This window comes from Phalacrocorax aristotelis, chromosome 5 (genome assembly GCF_949628215.1).
Source record: "Phalacrocorax aristotelis chromosome 5, bGulAri2.1, whole genome shotgun sequence".
Taxonomy (NCBI): Eukaryota; Metazoa; Chordata; class Aves; order Suliformes; family Phalacrocoracidae; genus Phalacrocorax; species Phalacrocorax aristotelis.
The window spans coordinates 14,628,774-14,656,742 of NC_134280.1; the positions used below are offsets into that span (position 1 = coordinate 14,628,774).

The 27,969-nt window shown below is 39.4% G+C and overlaps 1 protein-coding gene across 11 annotated transcripts in view; it reads right to left on the bottom strand.

Annotated features, from left to right (window-relative positions):
• PTPN4 (protein tyrosine phosphatase non-receptor type 4) overlaps positions 1-27,969 on the bottom strand; it is a 175,299-nt gene that overhangs the window by 7,358 nt on the left and 139,972 nt on the right. For 7 of the 11 annotated variants that reach the window (XM_075093072.1, XM_075093071.1, XM_075093073.1 and 4 more), the window contains 12 exons: positions 27,604-27,656; positions 24,753-24,873; positions 24,256-24,343; positions 23,780-23,868; positions 22,216-22,285; positions 21,328-21,497; positions 20,185-20,291; positions 19,491-19,518; positions 17,051-17,093; positions 15,844-15,959; positions 5,035-5,201; positions 4,385-4,479 (listed from right to left, as the gene is read on the bottom strand). In XM_075093072.1, coding sequence (XP_074949173.1) covers positions 4,385-4,479; positions 5,035-5,201; positions 15,844-15,959; positions 17,051-17,093; positions 19,491-19,518; positions 20,185-20,291; positions 21,328-21,497; positions 22,216-22,285; positions 23,780-23,868; positions 24,256-24,343; positions 24,753-24,873; positions 27,604-27,656 — 1,147 coding nt within the window. Of the gene's footprint in view, positions 1-4,384; positions 4,480-5,034; positions 5,202-10,915; positions 11,668-15,843; positions 15,960-17,050; positions 17,094-19,490; positions 19,519-20,184; positions 20,292-21,327; positions 21,498-22,215; positions 22,286-23,779; positions 23,869-24,255; positions 24,344-24,752; positions 24,874-27,603; positions 27,657-27,969 lie in introns of those variants that run through there. The other 4 variants (XM_075093074.1, XM_075093081.1, XM_075093080.1 and 1 more) reach the window with 1 other exon arrangement.

Sequence of the window (27,969 nt, forward strand, 5' to 3'; positions counted from 1 at the left end):
ACTTGCACGAACTGCAGCGTGTCCAGAAGAAATGAAGCCCATCGCATAGAGAAAGAGCAGGGGAAAGAAGTTAAGAGGTGAACACCTGGCCCCACCACACAGCCCTCCATCCACTTTTAGCTTTTTGCATTCACTGGAAACGCTAGTGAGAACTTGTGGGTGTTTGGTCTTTAGAGATGGGGAAAAACACTACTACTTCTTGTCTCCCTCTAAATCACCTTCTGGGGTGTCCAAATAGGAACTTACGAGACTATCTACAGGAGAACCCATTTTGAAATTTTGACCCCAGCCAGCAATGAACTCTGCAAAATATTCGAGGGTCACTCTCAACATAAAAAGCTATGAGGACCAACCACCCGTATGGCTAATGACTACTGCTAGCAGCTATTAAGAGATGCACAGTCACATAACTCATGAAGGCTAACAATTAATTATTAAACATTTATGTGTATTTATTTTAGAGAAGCTGCTGGAACTGCCAAAATCTGGAATAACTAAAACTGAGTTGTTATTATTTGTACAGTTGCAGTACCCAACTGTGATAATCCTTAAATCCTTGCACTGGACTTCACTGAACCAGATGCTGTATATAACATCCCCGCACAGAGTTTCTAATGCATTATTCCAGTACCAGTAAGTACAGTAGATTGGATTATTTTAAATGAGCACATCAGTACACTGGTGCTTTAAGCACCACGGTGTGGTTTAACTTCCTCTCAGCTTCCTCCGTGTGAACAATCAGTTTAATTAGGTCACTTTAGTCTATTAGTGATTAGATTCCCAACTTTTGAAAAGTTTGGTATTATTAAGAAACATTTCAATATAATCAAGTATAAGTTCTATACCACCAAGGAAATATTTCCATCAACACTAGAGACATGTTTCTCAATCTTTTCTATTCAGTGCTTGAAAAAACATTGCTGTTTTACTGGTTTTTTTAATGGAAAGAGCATGTACCTAGAGGGGAAAGCATTTGGCACCTGAAAACACCTCAAGAAATCTAATTTACAAGACATTTCAGTTGTTCACATAAAACAGTTAAAGCTGTTGGGGTTTGTCAATGTTCTAGCTTGTTAAAAATTTTTATTGTTTCCATGTACGAGACAAAACTGTATTTGTACTCTATTCTTCAATCAAAACACGGAGCTAGGCAGCGATGTAAAAAGGGAAGGAATGATTAAAGGCAGAAGCAGGGCGTGCGATCCCAATCCTTTCTGCTTTTGAGCAGCCTTCCTGGCACCACTGAAAATCACTTTGTACAGGGAGATGGAGGCACATTTTGGAGCAGCTTCCATGTGTTTACAGATCACAACAAATTCAGAAGAAGAAAACCCTCACGTCCTTGCAGCCTTCGAACACGGTGAACTTTTTATTGTTCATTTCACTTCAGCAGCTGATGAAAGTGGAGCATTGGTGTATTTAAGAGCTATTTGCTCTCTTTTGTCAGATCTGGTCACTGTGCTAGTAAAAGCCCGGAAAGGACAAAGTCACATTCTTCCATCCCAACAGATTTTGGCAGGGAGCATCCATGAAGAATGAAGCCATTCATTCCCCCCTTCCCACTTCTCATTCTAGAAAAAATTCTCTTTTTCTCTAAAAGAACACAGACAGCTAGATAAATATTCCCCTATCAAAGAAATCAATCAAGGCTGATTGATTTCAAGTACAGAATTACGTAAAGATGATTGTCAGGGTGTCTCTGACCCCTGATGGAAAATAGTTAAAGGTTTTTAATTAACAAAGCTGAAGCGAGCAGTTCGTTGGCATTTGACAGTGTCGCTCACGAAGTTTAGTATGAAGCTCTGCCTTCACAAGCAGAAAGCTCATGCTTTCCCCCAGTGCATTTTACCAAACCTTTTATGCACTGCAACTGTTTCTACAAAGGTTGGTATCTTATGCACTGGTAAAACTTAAGGTAGATGAGAGATGCTGAAATTTTTAATCACACTTTCAGAGAGAGCACTGTAACACTGCATTCATCTGAAGTAACAGCAAGCTCCAGGATCTAAGCTCACTGCAAAGTTTTAGTGTATATATTGCAGTCAGAAAAAGATGCCATAAACACCTCTTTTAGAAATAGATTAAGAACAGAAGTAAGTGCAGGAGGACAGCCAATGCGTACGCTTTGTAATAAACGCCGTAAATGAAAATTTATATTTTTTCCTAAAGCAGCCTTCAAAAGCAAGAAACAAAGTGTTTTTAGTAGTTATTCTTAGGTCACTCTTTTCAGGACTCATTTCCGAACCTTTAACCTTCACCTCTAATCACAGCTGGGTGCGCTCATTTGGTGCTACTGTAACCTTCGTGTCTTTGCAACTTGAAGCATAAAAAACAAAGTATACAGAGACAGTCTCTAATCTTTGTCTACCTTTTTAAACAAACACTCTCAAGTGACCTCTTGGTAAGCTACATCATAGGCTGAAAAGCTTTATTCAATCTTTTCTACCTGAGGAAAACCACTGGTGATCTACTCTTACTTTTTCACAACACAATTTGCACTTCCTTCTTGAAAGCTGAAGTCTCTTCTACCTGAAGAAAGAATCATATTGGCACACTGTTGATTTATACATCATGTATTTCTCAGTTATGCAAATGTTCTTGCTCTCTAACCACGTTACAATCACCCAGTATCTCTAACCTCTAATATCCAAAGTTACTTGGCACCTCATATGACAGCAGCTGGGTAACTGTGACTGTACGGTATTGGCAGCTGTTTGTTAGATTAGCTCATTACAGGAATCTTATCTTGCTTACTATATATCAGGCACGACTTAAAAACCACTAAGACACTTTTGCTCCGTTCTCTCTAACCAATTAAACATTTTTCCCTTCTCTGAACTAAAATGGAGCTCAACATGCAGAACTATTCTGAAATAAACTGTGTTCATTTGCTTTAGTTTATGCGGAGGAAGTGTTTTGGGGGAACAGGACCTATAGGCTACTGACTAATCTTCTTAGAGACTTGGTAATCTTTGTAATGCACTCACCAAGCAGAGAGGTGCACAAGGCACCAGTCCTTAAAGGGGACATGAGCCAAACAGCCTACAGCACCAAGCACACCAAAGCAGCAGCCTTCTCTCACATGGAGTAGGGGAACAAATGCTCAGGAACAAGCTCAGCCCAAACACGTACTGCTAAACACCTCTCTTGGCACCTGGTTTGTTTTACTATTGAGGTAGCAAGAAAAATCATAGCTGCTTCACTGAAAGGTAGATAAATCCTTGGGCCTCCCTGCAGGTGAGCGTAGTACAAACAGAGTTAACACTACCAGGTATTTTATGCTCTCTGCTTGTTCAAAACGCAATAAAGCACCTACAGCTTTAGCACTGGGGGAAGCAGAGTGAGGGAAATCTAAATTCCAAATTTTTTAAAGCTCATTAAAAAACAAAGAATATCCTGCATGGGTGCAGGTACCCGATAACTGGTCAATCTATGAAAGTTTGCTGCTGTTGAAAGGGAGGATCCTGTCCTCTATATCCCTTCCAGCAGCACTACTTATTTTCACCATGGCTCTGACATTTCTTTGACCCCTTCCATGAACCTATTTAAATAGTGAGTTAACAACTTAAAAACCAAAACAAAACAAACCCAAAACCCAATACCTTAACAAAAAGTTCAAAACAAAAAAGGCAAAAAATTGTTTGCCATTTTGTAGGCTACATTGGTTCATCAAACGTGCAATGATTCCTGGAGGTGACAGAGGAGAGAAGGAAGCCTGGGAAGGAAGAGCAGAGAGGAGCAAGGGAGAAGAGAGCCCTCACCCTGTTCAGTGCACTGAGCTTGTACTTTGGCACAGCTGCCCATGGAAATGCAGCCTGACTTGCTCAAAATGAGAGCACTAAATCAAACCACATCACTCCTCTCTATGTAAACACACAGAGCGCTAACACTGACTTCAGAGAGCAGCTAAAAACTGGTCACTTAACAGGAGGAACAGATCACTAGCAAACTTGACTCAAAACAAAACGCCAAAACAACATTCTGGGAGGGTTACCAAAGGCAACTGAAAAACACCGGGAAAGCAGCTCACCCCCTCAAAAAAGAGGGTGAACTATGCAACACTGTACATTCAGTAACCTACAGATAAAGACAACTGAGGAACGTTTCAAGCATTTATGCCTTTTACTCCCACTGATTTTAGAAAATTTCACCAGGCTGCAGTCTGCATACATGCACATGCACCTCTGCCTCCCACCTTTATCTCACTGCCCTGTCACACACAGGTTCATATATAAAAAAGCCTTTGTATTTCCTTTACTATCCCCCAATATTACTCACTGATATTCTTAAAAGTCTTTCAAACGGCCAATGGTAAGTGGACGATTTTTCAGAATTATTTGAACAAAACTCAGTGACTCTGGCAGGAGGAATGAAGCCCAAGTACCTGTACGTTTATGTTTACGTTGGGACGTTCAGTTGGCACAGGGCTGCTGCGCTCTGCCTCCAGCTGTTTCAGTTTTAGGAATGTGTCTTCAAATGCTGAAAAAGACAGAAAAGATACATTCTTCCCAATGTCACTGTGGAGTTATTTGACTTGTAACTTGCATTCTTCCTGAACGTTAGTTATATGGTTTTAAAGTTGTGGAAAAAAGCACAGGATGGGGGAAGCTACTTGCTCAACCTTCCACACAACTCTAAAGCCTACAGACTGTATGTACCTGATCACAACACCCTGCAGTCCGGCAAGTTCATCTACCCAGCCACCCCCACAGTGAGCGAGCAAGCAGCAAGAGTGAATTGCTCACATGGTTGCACTTCACTGTGCATTTGTGGCTAAAGTCAGATCCCACAAAGAACTGTGACTTTTCCCTTGTACCGCTGTCCTTGGAAATAAGCTGCTTCCAGTTTAAATGGGGAGAGCTGACTAACTTTGTTGTCCCAGGAGTAGATAAAACTGTCTTTATGCATACAATCTAAGGGAGCTTTCTAAAACGCTTATGGATTTTTGTAAGGAAGCAACCTCATAAAAACCTTATCAGTTAACTTTGACCCCACATGTCGTGAAAATAGGGAAAAATCTGTAACTTTGCTTACGATCAGCGTCTGCTTTTTCAGCAGCAGTTTCCTTTGTGCCAGGATGAGGGCAACTACCAGCCTCTTCTGAATCTCCTGTTGCCAAGCCAACAACTGGACGGCCTAGGGCATCATCGACACAAGATTCTGGCAACTCCGTGCTGTCTAGCAAATCAACAAGAGGCACGCTGCAAAGGCAGAAAGGCAGGCAGAGATACACAGAAGCATGTTACCACTCTTCCCGTAACAAGCAAAAGCTTTAACACACGCAATCTCTTTTTTCAAGCTGTCTTCTGCTAACCAGACCCATTCTGTAAACACTGTTTCAGGTAACTAGTAGGCATTGGTTTTCAGTGAGTTTAAAAGAAAAAAAGGAACATTTCATGTCTGTAGAAGTGACTTCATAACAAAAGAGGTCGACACTGCCTACTGCTTCATCACATAGCAGTGGAAAAAGTGAAGGGAAGGAGGGAAGTTTTTATCCACAAAATACACTTTTTTGAATAAACATAAGAAATTTTTCTAGCAAACTCAAGGTATGCTGTAGGATTTTTACATGAGAAGAAGAAAAGTTGGAGGGAAGGAAGTTGATACTGTTCAGAAAAAGCTATTTGTATCACACTTCGCCCAACACAGAGGGCAGAAGGGTGCACTGCAAAGGTCTGCACTGACAGTATGTTATGGTTAGGCATACCTGTAACTAGTTTCAGTTTTATTAACTTGGGAAGAGACATGAATGAAACCTTAGCAGTCATAATATTTTAAGTGAACCACAGCATGTACTCTGTACACTGTTAGGATCACTTGTTTCACTGCCTTAGCTTTCTAATGGAAACGTCTCCATTTTATTCTGTCCTTCCATCTGTATTTACAATGAAAACAGAAAGACAATTACAAAACCAAAAGTTATATGATGGTGCTTATGTTGTGCAAACAGTCAGCAATATCACCTGTCTCTTCAAAGTTCAGGAACAGCTAAAGCTATCCTAACAGCAAACTGTAACCAACACGGAAACAACTGCTGCAGAACAGGATGGTTAAATCAGACAACCTGTGCACACAACTGCAGTTTGAGTGTCACCCATTTCAATCAACAATCAACCCTTACATAGAGTTTGGTTGCAATATTGGTTTAAGAAGAAGAAGAAAAAAAAATCACTTTTGAAAGTCCTGTCCCGAATAAGAGCAATGATTCCAAGAAAGTACCCACCACAGCAGAACTTACCCTTATGCACAGACAGACGCTTCCTAAGTTTAGACCAGCCTCTCCCTTATCGCTACTGGGTTAATGCCCCATGCCTCCCTCCAGCCCCTGGAATTTGGCAGCAGTCCTTTGTTGTCACTAGAAGCTCCAGGAAGACACTCCTCCCTCCAGCTCAAGCACCCAAAAGAATCCTTCCAATGTTAAATATATCTACCTCTGAAACAGATTACAGGATATCACCGTTTTAGCGCTAATAATGTACGAATCATCTTAAGACAATTAATTGCCGTGAGGCAAACTGAGGTCACTTGCTTGATTCTCTTAATAACCTTGAATAAGAAGGTACTAACAAGGAAGCAAATAATAGGAAACTTTCCAACCTACTGAACAGCTTCTCTGTGCACCACTAGTGGGAAATGGCAAGCAGCAGATAGACTTGCAAAGGGAGAAGCATGGATACATGGAATTTCAATTATTAGAAGTAATAGGCAGGAGTAGATGCTTTTCCAGTTAAGGCAACAAAGAAAGTGTGACTGAATCCAGCACCTTACTACCAGAGGATGCTCATGCATGACAATGAAGATGTTTTATAATCTTCACATGAAGCCAACACTTTTCTTCCTAATTTCTGACAGCTTTCTGTAAATAGCCTCCCAAACGTTTAATATGACAATGAGTATAGGAAGTTCAGATTTTGGCTGCAGCACAGGGGTACCGATGCCATGACATGTCGAAGGAACTAGGTATGAACTCCACACACGAGAGGAGGTGTAGAGCACCAGTAACACTTCTTTTGTGCTGTAATCTTCTAATGCTTTTCTTAGCATTGCAGCACAGTGGAGAGAAAACGAGTGAAAAAGGAAACTTATCTTCATTAGAAAATTGCTAGGATAATTACACTAGCCTTTTTCCCCCCTATGACAACTGCAGTAACATTTACTGACAGACGAGAGAGTTGATTAAAAAACTTGCCCACTAGGGATAAGGGCAGTCTTGAAATCTGGTGTCATATTCACATGGCACACTCAACGTCCAGTGTTGCTCCAAAAGCAGCGCACTACTTACGTTAAGGTGATGAAAGTTTGTAGAAAACCTTATTGCCATTTGTGCTACAGGATGGAGGACTGGCTCAGGTAGCATGGACAACGGTGGGAAGTCCCTGCAGCTTCACCTCTGCATCACAGCAGGGCCTCAGAGAAACTAAATGAAGTTTAGGCAGACTCAAGAGAAGCCTCCTAAGCCAAGGTTCAAGTAGGAATTGACCCCATTTTGACTTCAGACCCACTGAAACACCTACTCAACCACCCTGAGATACACAGTCAATGAGAAGAAAGCCATGCTAGGGAGACCACTGGAATTTGCAGGCACAAAAGTTCCCTAAAGAGCATTATATTGTTTGAGGCCACTCAGATTCTTCACCCTCTTCAGAGCACTAGCAGGAAGTCTACTATGCAGGCTTCATAAACAGCCAGACTATGGGAGTAAAAAGCACAAGATACTATTTTCATCACTGCACAGAATTTCTGATTTCTCTTGCAAAACACTGATGAACTGTAATGCCAATCGTAAAGGAAATAATAAAAGGCTTTCCAGGAAAAGTAGGACTTCCACACCAGTCAGTGTGCAGTACTCAAGAATGAAATGGGCATTAGCTTTCCACGTTCCTGTATTTGCCCGCATACAAAGGGATATTTGAATTTTGTATAGTAGTAAGTGCCAGGCTTTACGTCTTCATAATTAACTTCTATCAGCATATTTTAAGGAATATTCCAAGGGAAAAGCTGATAAATTGTACCAGGAGTTCAGGTCATACAAGTAATTATAAATATAGCAATTATTAAAGGGTTTTAGTGCATGGAAAGGTTTGTCAACCCACTAATAAATCACACAGAAGTATTTACACGCTCAGGGAACTCCCACAGTTAAGCGTTCGCTATTGCATTATCTCTTCTTTTTGCCTGACAAATGTATTGTTATTGGTACGTACCATACAGCATGTAATGCATAACATGACTGAGAAAGCTGTCACTTACAAAGGGTATGTTGTTCTTTTTTAAAATTTCCTAGTTGAAAAGCAAAACAATACTTCATTCTAGTTTGTGAAATACAATCTGCAAAATACAGTAACTATCTGAGTCTGCTGCAAAAGAGAGAATTCTTTTGCCAGTAATCGAATTTTAAAGAGCGTGGAGCACCACACAAGCTAATTTATTTTTTCAAACTGGCAGTGACACAGAATAGTTTCTCACACTGACTCTGCAAGGTAGTACAACAGTATGAAATTCTTTATTAATTTCCTTAATTCTGGGGCATTCAGTGTTGTACCTGAAGGTAAGAAAAGTAATAAATTTAAGCCTGTCAACTTTTCAGATTTTTTTTTCCTAAACAAAAAAGCAAAATATTCAGAAAAAAAGAATTTCATTTTCCTTTTAAAGTGAGGAAAGCAAAAGAAAAAATTCCTATAAATGGAGACTGTTCACATGCATTCAGTTTCCAGTCAAGCAGGCTGAGTCCCACATTCCAAGACTTCTGCTGTCTCCCATTTGTTTGAAGATAATTCCAAATACTGACATAGCATAATATACACAAGCCAACAACTATGGGAAAGGAAAGAAAACACCCTTAGGAAAAGCTGCTGGCTGCAGAACCTTTGTGGATATTAAGCAAAGATCTCTCACCACCATACTGTTTAGAAAGACATCCATGTGTTTCCTCAGTGCTGTTCCTAGAGCACGTGACTTGACCCTGTAAAAATGCAGCTAGGTGTTGTTGGTACTAGTATGGTGCAACTCCTCTGTCTGCTATCGAGAGCTGTCACTGACCCTAGTGGAAGCCAGGATAGTAATTCTCCCTAGGTCAATGAAGTCACACTAAAATGAGCCCACAGCACAGAGCAAAATCGACCCTCAGGATGTATGCAAGATTCAAAGCCATATGGCAAAAGCATGCAACAGATACCATACACTAAACCAAATCAATTCTAAAGGCAGATGAATTTCAGGCAAGCAGGATTGCTTCCCCTATCCTGAACCTGAACTAGTTCTGCTGTCACGCTACTACTACTACACACTACTACTTTAGCCACAGCTTTAATTACCAAACTTGTGGTGAATCCCACAGCAGTCTGTGACAGTCAGCACACTGCAGTCACCTGGGACACCCAGCCCTGAACTCAGCACTGGCGAGACACCCTGGAGTGCTGTGCCCAGCTCTGGGCTCCCCAGGACACGAGAGACGGGGACATACTGGAGGGGGTGCAGCAAAGGGCCACAAGGACAATAAAGGGTCTGGACCACCTGACACTGGAGGAGACGCTCAGATAGCCGGGACTGTTCAGCCTTGACAAAAGAAAGCTCAGGAGGGTCTTATCAATGTGGACAAAAACCTGATGGGGGGAGTAAAGACAACAGCCAGACTCTTCCCAAGGGAGCCGAGACAGGACAAGAGACAATGGGCACAAACTGAAATACAGGAGATTCCACTTAAACAAAAGAACACACACACACCCCTTTTTTTTTTCTGTGAGGTTGGCTGAACACCAGAACAGGTCGCTCAGAGAGGGTGTGAAGTCTCCATCCTTGGTGATACTCAAAACATGGCTGGCATGCTCCGGAGCAACCTGCTCTACTCGATCCTGCCTTTAGCATGGAGGTGTACTACATGATCTCCAGAGGCATCTTCCAACCTCAACTATTCTTTAACTCTATGATAGCTACACGAAACATCTCTGATAACTGAGGAGTCAGTCACTACTTGCAGTGCCTTGACCACTATGTTAGCACATCTGAACTTAAAACTCTGAAATAAAACAGTAACTTGTTATTGCAACAATATTCTTGCATTTTAAACACAAAACTATCCCAAATTCCTCCACTCAAATTAGCGGCAGCTTCTCCCTCACCTAAGCAGAAATTATACAGGATTTTAAAGTTAAAACACCTGTTTTCATTTGCATATTCTTACGCAACTTTATAAAGGAACAAACAAATAGTTTTGCTTCGCTCCAGAAGTTTACGTCATTCACCTTGCAAAATCTAAAACTAAAAATAGCACAACACATTGCTTTAATCACCACTTTAGGTCCCACAGATCTTTAATCTATAACTTGCAAATTCTTCTTCTTTTTAAGCAGAGTTGTAAAATAGAGACTCCTATTTCATTAGCAATCTCTTCCACCTGTCAGACGCAAGGGTGAGGAGGCCAAAATATCTCAGGCAATATTAAGTTATGTCCTGGCTGAGACTTTTCGGTTCTTTGGGGCTGGACATCTGAAAACAATGTTTTTCTATCTCTGGGCTCTGTGGCAATTTGAAACTTATTTGAACAATTTGAAAATAATTCAAATACCTTCTTTATCCTAAAGCCAAATATAAGTGAATTTTAAAAGCGCTCTATCACAACTTTTCCTCTTTTTTTTTTTTTAAATAGGAAAATAATATTGCAATTTAAAAGCAGCTAACTTCAGAAAACGTGAAAACACAGTGTGTTCAAGGGTAAAGATACTTCTTCATGTTGTTAAAGGCCCCCAAGAACATCAACGAGCCATGAAGCTGGAATCTTAACCTCTGACTTAACAATTAACCTCATGAATCTCATGGTAGGACTGGTGTTTGTCATGAAATACTTCTGTTTCATTTCAACTGGAGCACAGCAGCAAAAAAGAAAGAAAATTTTCTAGAAAGCAAAAAAGAGTTAGTCTTTGCTTTTTCAGGAGTTCTGATAATTTTATTCTTAAAAATTTTAAATAATTCTACTCCATTTCCAAACAATATTTTTCAGAAGAGGACTTGTTAATAAGAAAAGGCTAGTTTTCAGATCAACTATCTTAGATATTTTTAAATAATCATGGTTCAAAAGTAAGGGAAGTTACATTCTCTTTCTCTCTAAGATTTTTGAAGCCACATTATAATCCACTAGTTGCATGTGTAGCTTTATTATGAGTGTGACTTTGAGACCTGCATAGGTCTCAAACCCAGCAAAAAAAAAATTTCTTTCAATCAATTAAGAAACACCTTAACACAATTAAAAAGAGATATATATATACTCTTTTTAATGTAAGAGCAACAAGTGGCTTCTGGTCTATATGTTATTTTTTCTTTAAAGACTACATACCACCAGCACAATAGGCAGACCCTTCGTAATAAAAGCCTTTTTCCCCCCTCTAGAGTCAGCTCTGGGTCCGTTGTCCCTATCTCAGGGACAGCTCAAAATGTAATTTTCCAGCCTCTGCTAGAAAGCAGTCTCAAGCTCCAGAAAGGCCCACGTCTCAGAGACTGGTCATGGTGGTTTGGACAGCGTAGGTACCAGCACCGCTATGCATTCCCGCATTCTTCACATTGCGCTCATGGACAAAAGCGGGGTACTGTCCGTCTGCAGCGCGGGTCCTCGGCGGGGCCCACGCGTCCCACAGGCTTCCACCACGTTGGCAGCGGTCGGCAGCGTCAAAGGGCCTGGATTATTGGGGAGTGGGAGGGGGCACAATTAGTAAACAGGTATGGATAAGAAAGAGGGTGGAAAAGTAAAGCAAAGGTAAAGACAAGAAGATTGATGCGAAAAGGCAAGGAAAAGGGCATTGCCAGAAGGTAAATACTGAAGGAAAAGGGCATGCAAGTATACATGTACATGATGACACTGTCAAATAAACCCCATTCCTGCTCAGTATCATGCACAATTTTACAAAAGTCTGAAATGACAAGTTAAGCTATCTCATGTATCCATTGTCTACACTTACCAAATGAAAAGCACTTCATATTTCAAAGCACTTCACAAAACGGAGCAAGAACCATGCGCGCTGTAGAGATGGGAGACAATAACGTGATGGAGGCACGGACCTCCCAAGTATACAGCGCATTTTATTTGCAGGAAGCTGAAAGGGTTTAAGTGGCAGCTCTAAACGTGCACCTGAAACAAGCATCTATAAGCAACACCAGTTTTCAAAGTCCCTGGAAAATGTAGATTTAATGCAAGTTTAAAAAAAAAGAAGAAAATAGAAACTCGGAGAAACAAGCATTACTGTGCAGGAGCAAACAGAGCACACAAATCGTTCACAATTTAGTTGACTAAGGGACTAAATACTACTGAAGAAGCTGACTGTAGTTAATACTTGATTAACATAAAGAACTTAGCTGGAAAAAAAGCATTTTAAAAAAAGGTCACAATGCAGACTAAGACTCTGCTTTCTAATTTTGCATAGAAAGGCATAGCGGCTCGTAAATTTTAAATTTTGAATTCTTAAAAATCAAAACCACAGAAATGCCATGGACAGTTATGGCTAGTCTATAGCACAGCTGGAATAAAGTTCCCCACAAGCTCCAAAAGAAGAGCAGGGGAGAATACTCTCCTTTAAACAGTGTTTTGAAAAATATTCTTATGCAGTACCCCTTCCTTAGCTAGAAAACTGTAAGGCTTTGGGCACAAGCATCTCCAAAGCAGCAGGGGTAAGCAATTTACTGGAAGAGCTGAATTTTAAAAGACTTTAAAAATGGACAAAGATTTATTAACTGTTGCCTGTCTTGCACTAGGATCCTTCACTGGTATGTTTTGGGAGAGGCTGATGCAAGGTACAGTCAAGTATCGAAGAAGTGCTTGGGAAAAAAGCACACTCAAACTACTCAAGCAAGGACATTCCTAAAACAAATGTATTCCTTCAGTTTAATGTAATGTTCTCTATTTAATGACCCAAATCTAAACAAAGTAGAAACAGTGTTGCTGTTAATCTAGGGGGGTCCTGGACAGCCCCCAGCTCAAATTCCACCTTCTCATGTTCCAGAAAGCCCAGTTTAATACTCCCAGACCCACCAGAACAGCCAAGCAGCCAGAGCATGATTTGGAAGATCGCACATGTTAGGGCAGGGAAGCAGAAAAGCATGCAGGATTCAGAGCAGCGGTAAATGATTAACGCTCAAGGATAGTCCTCCTTTAGAAAAGGGAGAGGATTTATATAAAGGTCACCCATGGGTAAATTCAGAGTTTTGGTCTTCGTGAAACACGCTGAGAGGTGACCCATGAATACTGAAGGCTCCAATCCTCAACAATTTCTTACTTCATTTTCCCATTTCTCTAAATGAAGTGGTTCAGTGAAAACTACATCCATTATCAAGCAAAACCCCTCCCGACACCTACTTACTCCACAATAAGAAAAAAATTATTAATCCTTTGTCTCCTGTCCTATCTTAGCACAGACACAGCTTCTTGAGAAAAGATTAAAGTTAGAAGGACACTGATTGTGTTTAGGCTTCCCAGCCTTGCAGCTAATATTCCAGACCGTTTTCAGACCATCCAGACCAGCAACTTTCCTGTGCTGACAATTTTACAGGAATGCAGCAAAGGAAAAAAAAACAAACACAAAACAATCTACTAAAATCCTTCCTATCTGGCAAAGTACTTCCTATGATCTGGCACAATTGCTGTTGGCAGCTGCAGCATTAGCATCTTAAATTAAAGGAAACATTGATATTAGGAAGGGTTATAAGCTGCAAGGTAGCCAGTACAGGCATCTGCCAAGCAGACTACAGAAACTCAAGAGGTCGGGACCTTACTTCTAAACCCCTTCAATCTAACCATCTACAAAATCCCCAGTCTGGAAGATTTTGGTGTTCTCGACAATCCTTGGCAAACTCTCTCTAAAAGAAGACTATTTTTCTGACAGGAAGCAAAGACAATTCATGCAGAAACAGGGCAATTAAAGACAGCAGCAGTTGAGAAGAGATTTTGTTAGCAGCATTGAGACACCAAGACTTGAAGGCGCAATAGCCAAGTCACAGCCCCCACAATAAATACGTATGTTCTGGCAATTATATTAACCTAACCCCACTTTCCACCTAGGAAACCAGAATGTAGCTCAATTGCTGACTCAGCTCCAAACTGTTGTCTTCCTCCTACAGCTGGATTTGCCCTTAATTTATAGGCATTACTGTTTCCAGTGAACACAATAAACCCCCTTTGCCAGAAGACAACTGTCTTCAATAACGATATGTTTCTATGAAATGTAACACATATGCAGTACAAGCATTACTTTCTCAATTAAAACTCATCAATTGCCAAGAAGCATGTGTTCTTTACAGCATACTGTTTTGGGTTACATGCAGGTGTATTTTATATTCACTCCCACTCTTCTATAGGAAGGCTACATACTGAGGCAGCTAGCACGTAAGCTCAGATTCCTTGACAATGTTAAGACAGACAGGCTCAAGTTCTTAATCCTAAAACAGGCGTACCAAGACCAAAACTGAAACAGATTGGCTACAGAGTCCTCTCTGCTTCTGAACAAAAGCAGCAGGATTTCAATAAGCAACAGAAGCCTTGCAAATACTAGCAAGAAGCTAGCATAAATCAGGTACCCAAGAAGAGCTGTTTGGAGCAAGAGTCAAACATTTCCACCAAAGGAAATACCAGTTTCTCGCACGCGTCTTGCAATTAGACCAAACGAACAAAAATAAAACCATATTGAGAATGCTGAAGAATAAAGAAACCACCACCTTTCACCCACCACCACGGAAGGAATCGAGCGATCAACAGGATCTCACCACAGACAACCACAGATTTCAGATACTAGACAAATCAAGGGCAGAAGAAAGAAAAACAGCATTGATCATATGTTTTGATTGAGACTTCAATAAAATGCAAGAGAAAAAGCAGAGTTATCATCCCCCTTATAATCTAAAATCCATAGTATTAGTAGTCTTTAATCAGTAAGATTTACAAAATTAAAGTACATTTGTCATTGCACTGTTAGAAACAGGTATCATCTACTTTTAAGAAATACTGAAGCAAAGTAAGTTCATACGCCAGGTAACAGGAGAAGGATCTTTTCTCTTGAGGGCTGAAACTGCTTAGGATAAGAGCTTTCGTGTTGCTCTACCGCATCACTGCTGCTCCCGGAGAGCCTCACAGAAACCAGAATTACCCTTCTAGAATAATCCATACTGCCTCTGAATGCACAAGAAGTTGAAAAAGTTAAGACGACGTGAGCACAAGTACTGGGCTGATATGTGTCAGTTTTGGTTTTGAAATAGTTTTGCAATACAGAATTACTTCAAGAAAAGATAAACTATATATGGTACATTTATCTTTGAACATGTCATCCTCATTTTGAGACGTATCCAATCCGTAAAACAAATACTCTGATTACATGAAATCAAAGCTCTTATCTTCAGCTTGTGTCATTTTCCTCAAGCTTTCATTCTCTCCAAGATAATGAAAAAAATCAGCTTGCTCATTTCAAAAGGTTCAAAAGAGATTCACAGGATACTGGTTTACAAGGTTCTGTATTTTGTAAAGGATCAAGGTAAGTCCTGGGGCCCCGTGATAGCAAGCAAAGGGTTTCAAGGAGTGTTATGGCACATCAGAAGGACCAAGCTCTCTCCAAGACCTGAAAATGCTGCTCCTGATTTAATAATTTTTTCAGCCCCAGAAGAAACTTTCTTTCAGTTGGCAGTGCCTAAGCCTGTTGTCCTCACTCCCCACACTACGTTCACAGCAACAAATCAGCTGAATCATCACTGACTTGACTGTCAACTTATATTAAAGATACAAGGAAGGTAGCTTATTTAAGTGCAGATAAAGAAACAGTCACTTGAATCATGTATAAGCAAGCAAAATTCATTTCCCAGCAAAGCAGAGCATACCACTTCTTGTCTTGCTGGCTGGCTCCTGGGCTCCTTGGGAGGTTTTCTATTTCCACTAAGACTGGGGCAGAGGGAACCGCTGTTAGGACAGGTAGGTTTGGCTTTGTGTTCCAGCTCTTTAGAGACAGAATATAAACAAGTTACTATACACAGATTAATGACGCGATGACACATTATACATAACAAAACATATCGCCGCTTCTCCTTAAGCACAAAGCTAAAACAAGGCTGTTGTCTTCCACAGCACTGGACGCCTATGCCCAGTCTTTTCCAGTACTGGGATCATAAAGAATCCAAGGCTGCTCAAAGATTTCAGTAAAAGGCTATGGCCTGCTCTGTCCTTTATCAATTCACGCAGTAATGCTTTCCTTCTGTAGGTAACATTGCAATAATAATTGGCAACTTTGGCTTGCAGGCCTTTGGACTGCCATTTGACACACAACTGCTCCTGAAAAAAACAACTTTGGCATAGAAGGCAAAAGGCTGGGCAGAGCAGCAATCTATCACGGGAGACTGAGTAATTTAATGTTGAGACAAACCAGATTCCTGTTTCCACCAACATGTGACCCTTTCTGTTGCACTCTGCATCTGAAATACTCTGAAAGCAAGACAGGGTCTTTCCAAACTCCAACTCTGGTGTTTTTGATACTCAGAAGGAGAGTTACCTTACAATAATGTCCCTTTTCAGTGAAACAAGGTATTCTCTGTACAAGTACTGAGGGGACAGGTGCCTCTGATTGCCTTCTCAATCTCAGAAAAAAAAAAAGTTTTTGCTAACAATGTGCTCTTTAATTTGCAGGTGCGTTTCTCTCTTTCAGAAAAAAAAAATCCTGTAACCAGGAATCAACATCGGTGCTGATGAATTAGGCCCCCCCCTTTTTTTTTTAAATGCTACTTAGCATATAGAATTAATGTGCTTTGGATAATAACAACTCTCATGCAAAAGTACTTTGTGTACCTATGAAAACCTGTACCTATAAATAGCATTGTTTCTACAGTACTGGGGCATGGGGTATCTTCCTTACTGCAGCTAAATTAGCCAATTATCTTGCTTGTAAATTAGTAGTAATTTCTTGGCATGCAATTTAGTAGTTAACTACGTGAAACTTTCAATTGGTCAATCACTGGATTTTAAGAACGAATAATGAAATCCTCAAATCTGTTGAAATACATGAAAACTGCCTCCAAAAAAATTGAGAGTCCTTACTTGTGATCCATTAGTTTGGTTGTTAACAGCATTGTTTGCAGTACTGAAAGAAAAAAAGGATTTAAATCAGAATCAGATCAACAAACTATTTTTGCAGGCTGGCAGAACTGCAAGGGTTTTCAGAGATAAATACAAAGTCTAACAAAGATCCTTCCAAAGTATTAACTGTTCTCGAAACAAAACTTAAGAAATCATGGTTTAGGTCAGCTGCCTCATTCCAGGTAACTAAGGGTATCACATTAATTTTTTTTTAATTGTTCAAGCTCTAGTTTATCCGTAATTCACCTGGCTTTTCCTCTTTCTTTCCTAAACCAGTTTGGTTTAGAAAGCCTTCCTGATTCAGCAGTAAGGCGGGGCACTTTTAAAGCGGAAATGATATAGCTTTAGTTAAACACCCAGCAAAATGTGACGTTGTCGAAACCTCACCTCCATGCTGTAGATACTATGCTTGTTCTGAAACTAGGGCTCTTCTCACTTCAGAAGTTTACCACAAAGTTTATCAGAAAAATTCATGAGTTTCTTCTCCATATGACCTCTAATGGACTGAATTATTGCTTCAGAGTCTTAAAAGCAGCCAAACGTATGTGCACAGCAGCTCAGCACAGCATTCATAATAATTTTATGTTAATAAATATTTAATATATTTTATAAATTAAATAAGACCTATATCCCTCTTCCTGATGATTTCTGAATCTGCAAGAGACATTTCACATTTTTGAAAGACTCGAAAGCACCCTGGACAATAATTATGCGTTATAAATCTCATGCAAAGCAAACTTTTTTCCCAGACTTCTAATCTTATAAAAAAATGGTTCCAGTTTCTTATGACCCATTAATCTTTTGATTTGTGGTCTGGACAACAGCTATCCCAACCTGGCAAGCTGACAGTTCAAATAGATTTCTGTATCTACTTTAGTGATTCTTTAGAATTGTTTTACTTAAATACCATGGCAAGACCAAACAAGCCGCTCCTTGCCTGTTTCCCAACTTCGCACCTTCTCTGTCGAGAGAATGCGGAGGATAGCAGAGTGGTGCACATATAACAGAAATATTAAGGAATGCCTTCTGGGTAGCACATTCTCCTGTGCTGAGTTAACACGAAAGAATGGAACAACATACATCTTTCATGATGCATTTCAATTAGCAACGCTCGAGTGTAGAGTTTCAGAAATGGCATAGATTGCTCTGGAGACTAACATAATAGTGCCACACCTAGGTGTGGATCAGAAGACCGCCATCTTATCAGAAAGAGAAACTGCATCTGAAGTTTCTCTTCCTACTCTAAGAATGACCTAAGCCACATTAAACTTGGGAAAGGGCATGACAACACAGCATGATGAGAGCACTAATTAATCAGACAGTCACATTTTGCATGCAGAGGATCTTTAAGCACTTTAATGACACCCAGTTTTGAGGAGTACTTTCCCATTTTATAAAAAGGAAAGACAATACAGAAGGTCACAAAGACAGAGAGACCTCCACTACAGTAACTGCAGCCTTGTCCTCACTCTTCCTAGACTTCTCCTCTCATGCAAAAATCAACCCTGCTGCTACAGACAGAAAACGTATGACTGTATTAAGCCCGTTGTTTTGAAATGTTATTTTGACATTCCTTACCCAGCTCCTGACTGTCATAATGTTTAACATCTACAAGCATCTACTTTTTAAAAATAATGTGGTTGCAACTGATCTTTGCAATAGTCACAAGTGATTAGGGCAAAGGACAGAAACGAAAACCAAGTGACTCAGTTCCTTCGCTACCAGGTAACTCTTTTTAGCCTGGTTTCCTCTCTTCCCTTAAGAAAGGGTATGAAAACTGTATGACTCAGATTCATATGAGTATTTTACATTGCAACAGCAAGTATGAACCTACACATGCAGAAACAATCTAGGTATAGAAATAAAGAACCAGAAGGCCTCCCTCCCAATGTTGATCATGAACAATTCAGTACAAATATATAAAAATAAATACTTAAGTATATAAAAATAAATTCAAGTGTGGTACGGAATACAAAAATCATTAACATATTTCAAATATGTATTTTACTGTATTTTCCCTGTCTCTGACCTTCACTTGATTATGTATTTCAGTCAGATCGCCAGAGTAGGCAGGTTTCATGAAGAAGCCATCCTCACATACTTCTACCTGATCTCTTTACAGGGCAGCATACAGAACTACAGCTGAATCATAACTAGTCAAACAAACCTCTTTGCCTGCTAGTAAGCAGGTCTGGCAAAATCTTCTATGTGACAGCAACACAGGGGCTTTGAACACTAGGTTTTATGTAAAGCAAACAAACACAAAACCCACACCAAAACCACAGTTAAGAGGTTAATGCTGTCTACATTTTACTAATCTTATAACCTCCTCCTGCAGACACATGCTCATGTACAGGCGGCAAACATCAAAGAGCAATTTAAATATTGGAATTCATCTTACCTTGTTTCTTCCAGTTTAGCAGCATGCGCTGCAAAAGTACAAAATGTTAATTAAATTTAACTTGTAATTAGGTTATCAGTTAAATATTAAGTACACTACTAATAAAAATAGTCTAGCACTGCCTAAAAGTAGGCAACTAAAACAGCAAAAGATGCATGTATCCCATATGAAAAATAAAATTCTATATTGGAAAAATAAAAGATCTGAAAAGCAAACCAAAGAGTCTTATCTAAGCAAGTGTCTGAAAGCATGCATGGAGGTCACACTTGAGCTATGCAAGAGTGGGAATAACAGACAAGGTATCACATGGCTGTCAGGTTGTGACAGAGTGCAGCTCCTAAGAACAATGAAAAAAATCTCAACGACAAAAATTTCAAACTTGATCATAAATTTCAAATATTATCAATAATATATTGCTGTTTCCTGGACCCAAGTTTTCCATCTTGATACAGAGACCTATTGTGCAATAGTCACGGGTGTTTTAGCTGCTAGGCAAGCTAGAATGACATGCTTTGGACACAGGCTTTTTCTGATAAACACATGTGGTCTTCCAAATAAGTCAAAGAAAACATAATTTCGAAAATAGAAGAGAAGGGCAAACAGCTACAGAAGAATTCCTACACCGAACCTTTAAAAGATATAATTACATGATTCTCACAGTACATTATACTTATCAAAATGAAAGGTCTTTTACCTTTCATTTGCAGTGTTCGTCTTGAATATCTCTTGCTGGGCCTTCTTTCAAAGGATGCTGACCTTCTGGCTTTGTTGGTCTTGGTGGTTTGATATTCTGTCTTCCCACTAACAATGCCATATAAAAGTACAAAACAATAAAATAAATCACTTATTCTTAATGGCAGAATACCGACGCTGCTCATCAAAACATCACATTTCTATTTTAAATTCATAGCTTAATCATCTGATCTCAGTTCTATTAAAAAAATCCCAAACTTAACTCCTCAGAAAGTCTTTCACAAAAAAGAGAAGTTTTACAAACATCCTAATCTTCACCCCATTTTCCCAAGATAAAAGGCTGAAGCAATGACTTCTTAAACATTAAGTCGCTGAAAAAGCACATTTGCCCTCTGCATATTTCTGTGGTCACAGTGCATGCAGTCTGGGAGAGGTTGCAAATTCTAGGAGAGAGTAAAGCTAAAGGTATGTTGCCAAAGGTCATAGAGAAAGACGGTAACAGGACTAAAAACCAGCATCTAGATGCCCTTGCTCCCAGGCAAGTCTTTTTTCCCCAAGTTTGGCCAGACACTGCCCCCGAGGCAGTAGCAGCCTCGTGTTCTGCTGATTCCATGTTCTCACCAACTCTGCTGGGCAAGTGACAGCATCCTGCAGACTAGTCTGTGACCACCAGCCATTCGGAAGGCTGTTACATGCACCAGTAGTGCTTAACAGGGAATGGGCATTATCTTAGGCTTCTGAAGCATTACCAACACTCAAACAGTCAGGAACTCAGGAGTCAAGAGAGTTGCAATGTCCCAAACCATGCAAGTCAATCATCCATCGTCTACGGTTCATTTAAAAAAAGTGTGGGCTTTCATGAAGTTATCCATAAAACACAATGTACTACATATGCTATGTAAGGAACACAAACCTTGAGAAACCTTTGGTTTCCTACTGTACAAATCAGAACCACCTAAAGATAAAGCAGGGGGAAAACCCATATGATTTAATAAAACCAATAATGCAATTCACTCAGCTCGCAAGTTTCTCTGCTCTGTATGTCATGGGTGAATGAATACCAGGTCCTCTCCTGTTTCCACGCATAATCCAAGAAAAGAAAGAAATGACAGAAGATATGTGCTAAATGGCAGATGATACTGACCTGTATCGGAACCGGGATCCTAACCGAATGAAGCCTGATCGACTTGAGCTTTTTTGGACAGGACCTCGGAGCCGGAAGAAGGCGTGATGTTCCACTGCGCATTTCCACAGGTGTTTGCAGGCTTTGGGATGATCCAGTCTAAAGACAAAAGTGTGCTCCTGCTCCTTTCCCTTAAAGCACACAAAGCACACTGATGATTTACAAGGGACTTGACTAAGTCAAAGCCACAATTCAATGCAAGCCAAATAAAATTTGGGATTTTTTTTAATGAATACTGAAAGGTATGTTTAAAAAAAAATTTTAGGCAGAAAACAAAATCAACCTTTTCAGAAACTTTAATGAAAAACTGCTCCATTGTCTGAAGTTGGAAACGGCTAGAACCCATATATTTAGGAAGTCGAATCTCTGAATAACTATAAATTAAAGATATCATTATAATAGGAGGGTACTTTCCAATGAGGCTAACATGGTTTCACTTCCAAATCTGATGTCCTCAAATTAACAATGCTCACATTTTTATTATCCCAGCTCTGAGCAATTCCTTCCCATGGGAACAATTCTGGCACCTGCTTAAGGAATTCTTTCCACTAAATGTGGTATGTGGCCTTTTTTTAAACTTTCTGGCACAACGCATACTGTTTCCAAATTATCTACTCTATACTAGTTTCACAAAGTGTTCCCCTTTTAAAAACAGGGTGAGAAGAAAAGTAACTGAGCCTATTTATTTTATACGTAAGTCCCTTCATTCCCCTCCTCCCCCCAAGCCACCATCAAAAATCTTGCAAGGCATCCACATTAATTCTCAAAACTTAAAGAAAGAGACCAGGAGTATGTAAATTAGTACTGTATAATCAAGATTGACATGTAACTAAACAGGTAGTTATCTACCTGTTCATCATCTTCAACAACAACTAGAGTGAGTTTGTTCTTCTTGAAGTCAAGCCTTGTTATCTTTGGCCTGCAAGACGAATAGAAAAAGCAGGTTATGTCTAACTCTCGGTAACTCACTAAGACGTATGGTCAACGTGCTGGTTCTAGCTTCTCTGCCAAATTTTTTTTCTGGTTTTGTGCGTGTTTTAAGTTCACGCAGTAGGGCTGATTATACTGTCGATACCAATGTATCACTTCAAAATTTAACACATGATTAGAAACACTAAGGATAAGAAGTCAGCAACTTCTACAGAGAGAATTCAATCAGAACTTAAAAATAATAATTGAACTGAAATCAAACTCCACCCAAATAGTCCTGCTTGCCTAGTCTTCCACAAGCCCACAAAACTGAACTTAAAAAGACACAAAGGTAGGTCAAAATAATTCTGCTTTATTAAAGAAAGGTAAATCACTGTACAATATATCACAGATCAACTCCTATGATGACTCTGTTTCAGAAAATCCCAGCCAAAGAGAACAACATGAATATGACATGACATGAAAATGTAACCACTTCCCCCCTCCCTGCCCACCAGAAGAATACCCAGAACTTGATGGCAGGGAGACAAGACACACACACACATAACATTTCTGCTACTCAATGACTGTTTTTGAGAAGTTTATAAAATTGGAATGGGCTAGCCCAAACTATTCGTATGAGAAATTTCACCTTGTTGTCTGCCTACTTTCTTCTTTTTATACAGTTTTGAAAGACTGAATGGGAATTACAGAATAAAGCACTTAAAAGTCCATAAATGCCTCTGTACCCAGACCCAAATATGGTAGCTAGAAGGCTCTCCACTTAATGTTTTATGCAATACAAAGCCCTCCAAATTTCATCAGAATGCTTCTAAGAAACCATGGGGTGTTATTCAGGTATTTGACAGATAAAGCAGCACATGTTCACAGGAACTAAAGGAAGCTCTATATTCCCTGACTACATATAGATCTGGAGTTGGGGGGGGAAGGGAGTGTTTGGGGTTTTTTTTGTTTGTTTTTACTTAGTCCTTACTAATTAAAACTTACTGTTTTAATTAGTTTTTTACCAGGCACAAGGAGACATTTTCTTGGTGAAAGATCTGCCCAGATGATGTTATATGTATAAACTGCACTAGTACTATTGCTTCTGCCTCTTTTTCAGCAGGAAGGTGTAACACTTGGCTAAACACATGAAGAAGCTTCATTTCACTGACTGGGTGCATACTCTATTTCCAAAGCAATCTAACACAAAACACAATAACAAACACACTAAAAAAAAAACCAAACCCAAAATTATTCCATCTTTTACTTGCCTCTAGCATGTTATATACAGGCATATATAGGCTATTATCAATCAAGATAAGAACAGATCAATCAAAAAAGAATATTTTTGGACACCAGGAAAACACTCACCAGCTACAGAATGTTTCTGCAGATACCTAGCATTCATGGTGCTCTCCTATTGTAAACAGATTTTTTTTTTGCTAGCACAAAAGAAATAGAGGAAAAAACTAAAATATATTGTAATGTACAGAGAGCTTACCAGAAAAACAAACCAATCTTTGTGTCTCCTTCAAAGACAAGAACTCCTGTAGGTGTTAGTCCCAGGCTGTAATCATTGCCATCTCTTGCCTAATTGCCACAAAATAAAGATTATGTCATTTCAGATTGTTTGACCCTTTACCCAAACTTGTAGTTCTTCAGCTGGTAGCTGACTGGACCCCAGCCAATTTTAACTTAATTACTATGGTTTTCACACAGCTCTTAGTCTAAATACAAACTGTAGTACATATTGCCACACCAATCGCATACTTAACACAGAGCAGATATGCTTGGACTAAAGTTATACCTTCTAGAAATGTATACTATAAAGTGGAATGTTGATGCCAAGCCAGATCACTTGTTACACAGTTTATACAAGTACAGTATTTCTCCCCCCCAAAGCAAAACCAGTGTTGAAACGCAGGACAAAGCTAACCTTATAATTTCCAAAGGTCACCATGCTGTGGTTAAACATACCTTGACTATGTGCATGTCTACACCATACATTTCCAGCCACTTAGCTTTGTTTAAGTAGTTAGTTTCAGCCTGTGCTGGTGTTTGCCCCCTGAAATAAATTTTTTGCTGTTAGGTAGATGCCTGAAAAAGCCAAGAAAGGTAAAACTGGTATATGAGGAAAGAGGAAAAGAAATTCCTGAAAGTTTGTGAAAAACCTAAACACTGACAACACTTGTTTGTTTTCATGAACACCAGGGTCACTTTTTAAAGTGTTAACCTGAAACTGCTGCTGCAAAAATTATTGTGTTTCAAGATTCTGTACCTCATCATTTTACTCAGTCCTTCAAAATGTTTCATTTTTCACATTATATCCTCATACAAAATATGACAGAACCATATTAGAATTATGTTTCTGAACAAGACCACAGAATAAGCATCAGCAGCATCTTTTTAATACATTCTTTTCACAGAAAAATCAGTGCAAACGGCTGGTTAGCATGCACTGAAAGATCTAGTACCTGCATTCCTTCCACTTCTCAAAAATGGCTAGCTCCATCTCTTCAGTCTGAGTGGGAACAAACCTAAACTCAGACACCAGTTCAGGGACATGTTCAGCAGGATCGTAGTCTCCAAGTTCAGCTACAAAAGAACAGCACTGTCAATGTTTCCAATAAACACAGTGGATTTTAAGAGGAACCTTTGCATACTTTTCTAGTTAATATAAAATACTAAATTTTTTTTTGAGGTTCCTCCTTCTCCTCCAGGCCTCCCAATATTTGAAGTGTCACTTTTTTTGACAGGGAAATTAAGGGTACTGAACAAATGGTTGCACTGTCTGCACAAAAGCTTTGCGTTAATTTTTACAAAGTGCTATTTATACATTCCTTAACAACTTCCTATAAATGTAAGTTACCAACATCCTTGAAACTCACCTTTTTTCTTTCTTGCAGAAAGCTTTCAACATTTTTATCACCGAAGTCTCTACTAAGACTACAGCTGACTAAAGTAACAATGGAATTTTGCCTTAAATTATTAAAACAAAATCTCCTGAGATTTCTAAAAAGCAAAACCAGTTCTAACACTTTCCATAAAACTGTTTGTCCATTCTAAAAATCAATTTCTGGTTTTATGACTATCAATCCCTGTCCTGCTAAAATGACTGTGTCAGGGCACAATCATGCAGCTGTTATTTGTCACTCTCCTTTTCATCTAAGAACATAATAAATACCCTACTGGGTCAGTCGAACAGCTCATCTAGTCCACTGCTGCATGCTCAACAGGGACAATAAGAGATGCTATTCAGAGACCATACTGGAACATACTAGTCAATGGGGTGTGTCACATCAAAAGCACAACCTCCTTTTTCCACAGATGCTGACAAGTCCAGCTTTTAAAGGCTGATGTATGCTGAAACTCACAGTTAGAAACCTTTATAAAAATGTCCTGGTTTTCAGAGTCACTAAGCATTTGCTCCTCCCACTGATTTCAAGCAGCTTCTTTATGTTCAGCTCATATCCAAAAAATTAGGAATAATTCTATAACTTAGAATTTGGGTGTCTGATACAGGCCAATAATCGTTCTGTTTGAAAAAAGAAACTAGAGATGTTTGTGTACAAAATCGAAAAAATAGCGACATGTTTGGGAAGACCTGGAAAAGTCAAATAAATACACACGGTATTCCATAGGTACAAAAACTACGTAGGATCTAAAAACCTGTTTCTTGGATTTCTAAACACTGCAAGCATAATAATAGTCTTTCCACACACCCCCTTTTTTTTTTAATGCTGACTGAGGAAGTCTGTAGTTCTATAATAATTTACTCCCACCAAAACGCCTGCCTCTGTTGAAAGGAATGCTGTCAAAGCTAGCTTAGGTTCCAGCTGATTTAAATAAAAGTACACAGCTGTCAGACAGTAAGATTAAAGCCCTGCTATGGCCCTCATTGCAGAAAGAGGAAAGAAAAGACCAGCACAAAAAGCAATGGATATATGGCCTAATTAGATCACTTTGTTTTTCCAAGAACTTATCCACTGAACCCATATCTTAAGGCTCTAACAATGCTAATATTTTTAAATATGGAATTCTAACTGTTTTCCTTCCACACAAAAGAGCAGGTTAAAAAGGCAGGTATCTTTACAGTTTAATCCCAACTCTCTATACCCACACATGATCAGGGCCATTAGTAGTTCCTGCCTGAAGAAAAAAAAAAAAAGGCATTTTGGAAAACCTCTCAGAGAAAGAATTTCAGTGACTTAGTCCTTACCTAAGTCCTGCAAAGTAAGTACAACAGTGCATCGGTTTGTAAGATGAATGTTGTGCAGAAAATTTGTGCGGCACAAACGCATGGCCCATCTCCAAATTTCCTCCTCAAAGAGAATGGTACAACAGCTTTACAGCAGAGGTTCTGGTATTTTTTGGTAGACTCAAACTGGGTTGAATAAGGCCATATAGATATATCCTCCAATAAGGACCCAAAAGTCCACTCTAGCAGACATTTCTAAAACTTAAAGCCTCCTATCTTTCTTTTGTGAGTGCCCCTGCTTGAAACCAGAGCAAACTTCACATTCGTTAAGATCACACCCTCATCCAAACAACAGAAGACATGGGCCATGAAGATCAGTGATGTACAACCCATACAAGCAACTGAAGGTCAGACCACAGTTCTCAGAGAAGCCATGGATGCTGGAGTCTCAGCTGGAATCAAAAGTTAAAGGCAACTCCTTAATAAGAGTCTCAGATAACTCAAGCATTGTGCTGTAGAACTGAGAAAAAATATAGTATGCCACCTCTTTTGGCTGAAGAAGCATCTGAAATACCAACGAGTAGAGTTCAGCCATAAATGCTCAAGTACAATCATGAGACGTGGGGCACTAACACGTTTCTACAAAGAAGCTGAAGTCAAAAGCTGGTGGTTTTATATACGCGACTTTTCAACTGAGTGTAGAACCAAAATACTTTTGCACCTGATCTGTACAACAAAGAAAAATGGCAGAAACAGCATGATGAAAAAAGTGAACTGTGTTACTACATTAAAGCAATTCAGGAAGACTGCAGACCTCGTACCTTGTGTGAAAGTGGACAGTTTTGCACACAAGCACCTGAGAAAACAAGTTTAGGGCAAAGCTGTCTATGTTCAGAACCTCCTTGTTCTGTTTCCTGTGGAATTGAGTCATTTTTCTATATACGTTCTCAGCAAAATCGCAATTGAAAAAAGCTGTGTTTCACACTGGATCATTTCACACAGGATTGCTAACATCTGGGCAGAACCTATTTTCTGGATATAACAAGGACAGCCTGAAAGAGGTGATAAGAGTCTACACAAAGCTGTTTGTGTAACTTCATACTTCCCCGCTCATTGTACCTACTCACCTTGCATGTTATAAGCTGCCAACTGGACGGCTGTGTCAAAAGGACATTCCAATCTGCCGTAAGAGAAATGCATTGTTAAAACCTTAGCTGACGCTGTTTAGCGGACAACTCATATACTTGACAGTGAGAAACTGCAAATGTTTGGAATAAGAAAGTGAACAAGGATTAGTAGATTTTCAGCAAATTAACAGGAGATAAGCACTACATTATTTAAGCATTCCTCTGCTGGTATTCGTGCATAAAGAAGTAATATTTTAGAGGAAAAAACCCCATTACATTACTTAGCAAAACTTATTAATTATCCAAATATAAGTTTAATAAATGCTATGTTAAACACCCTGCAATTATTTGAAAGCCTGCTTATTG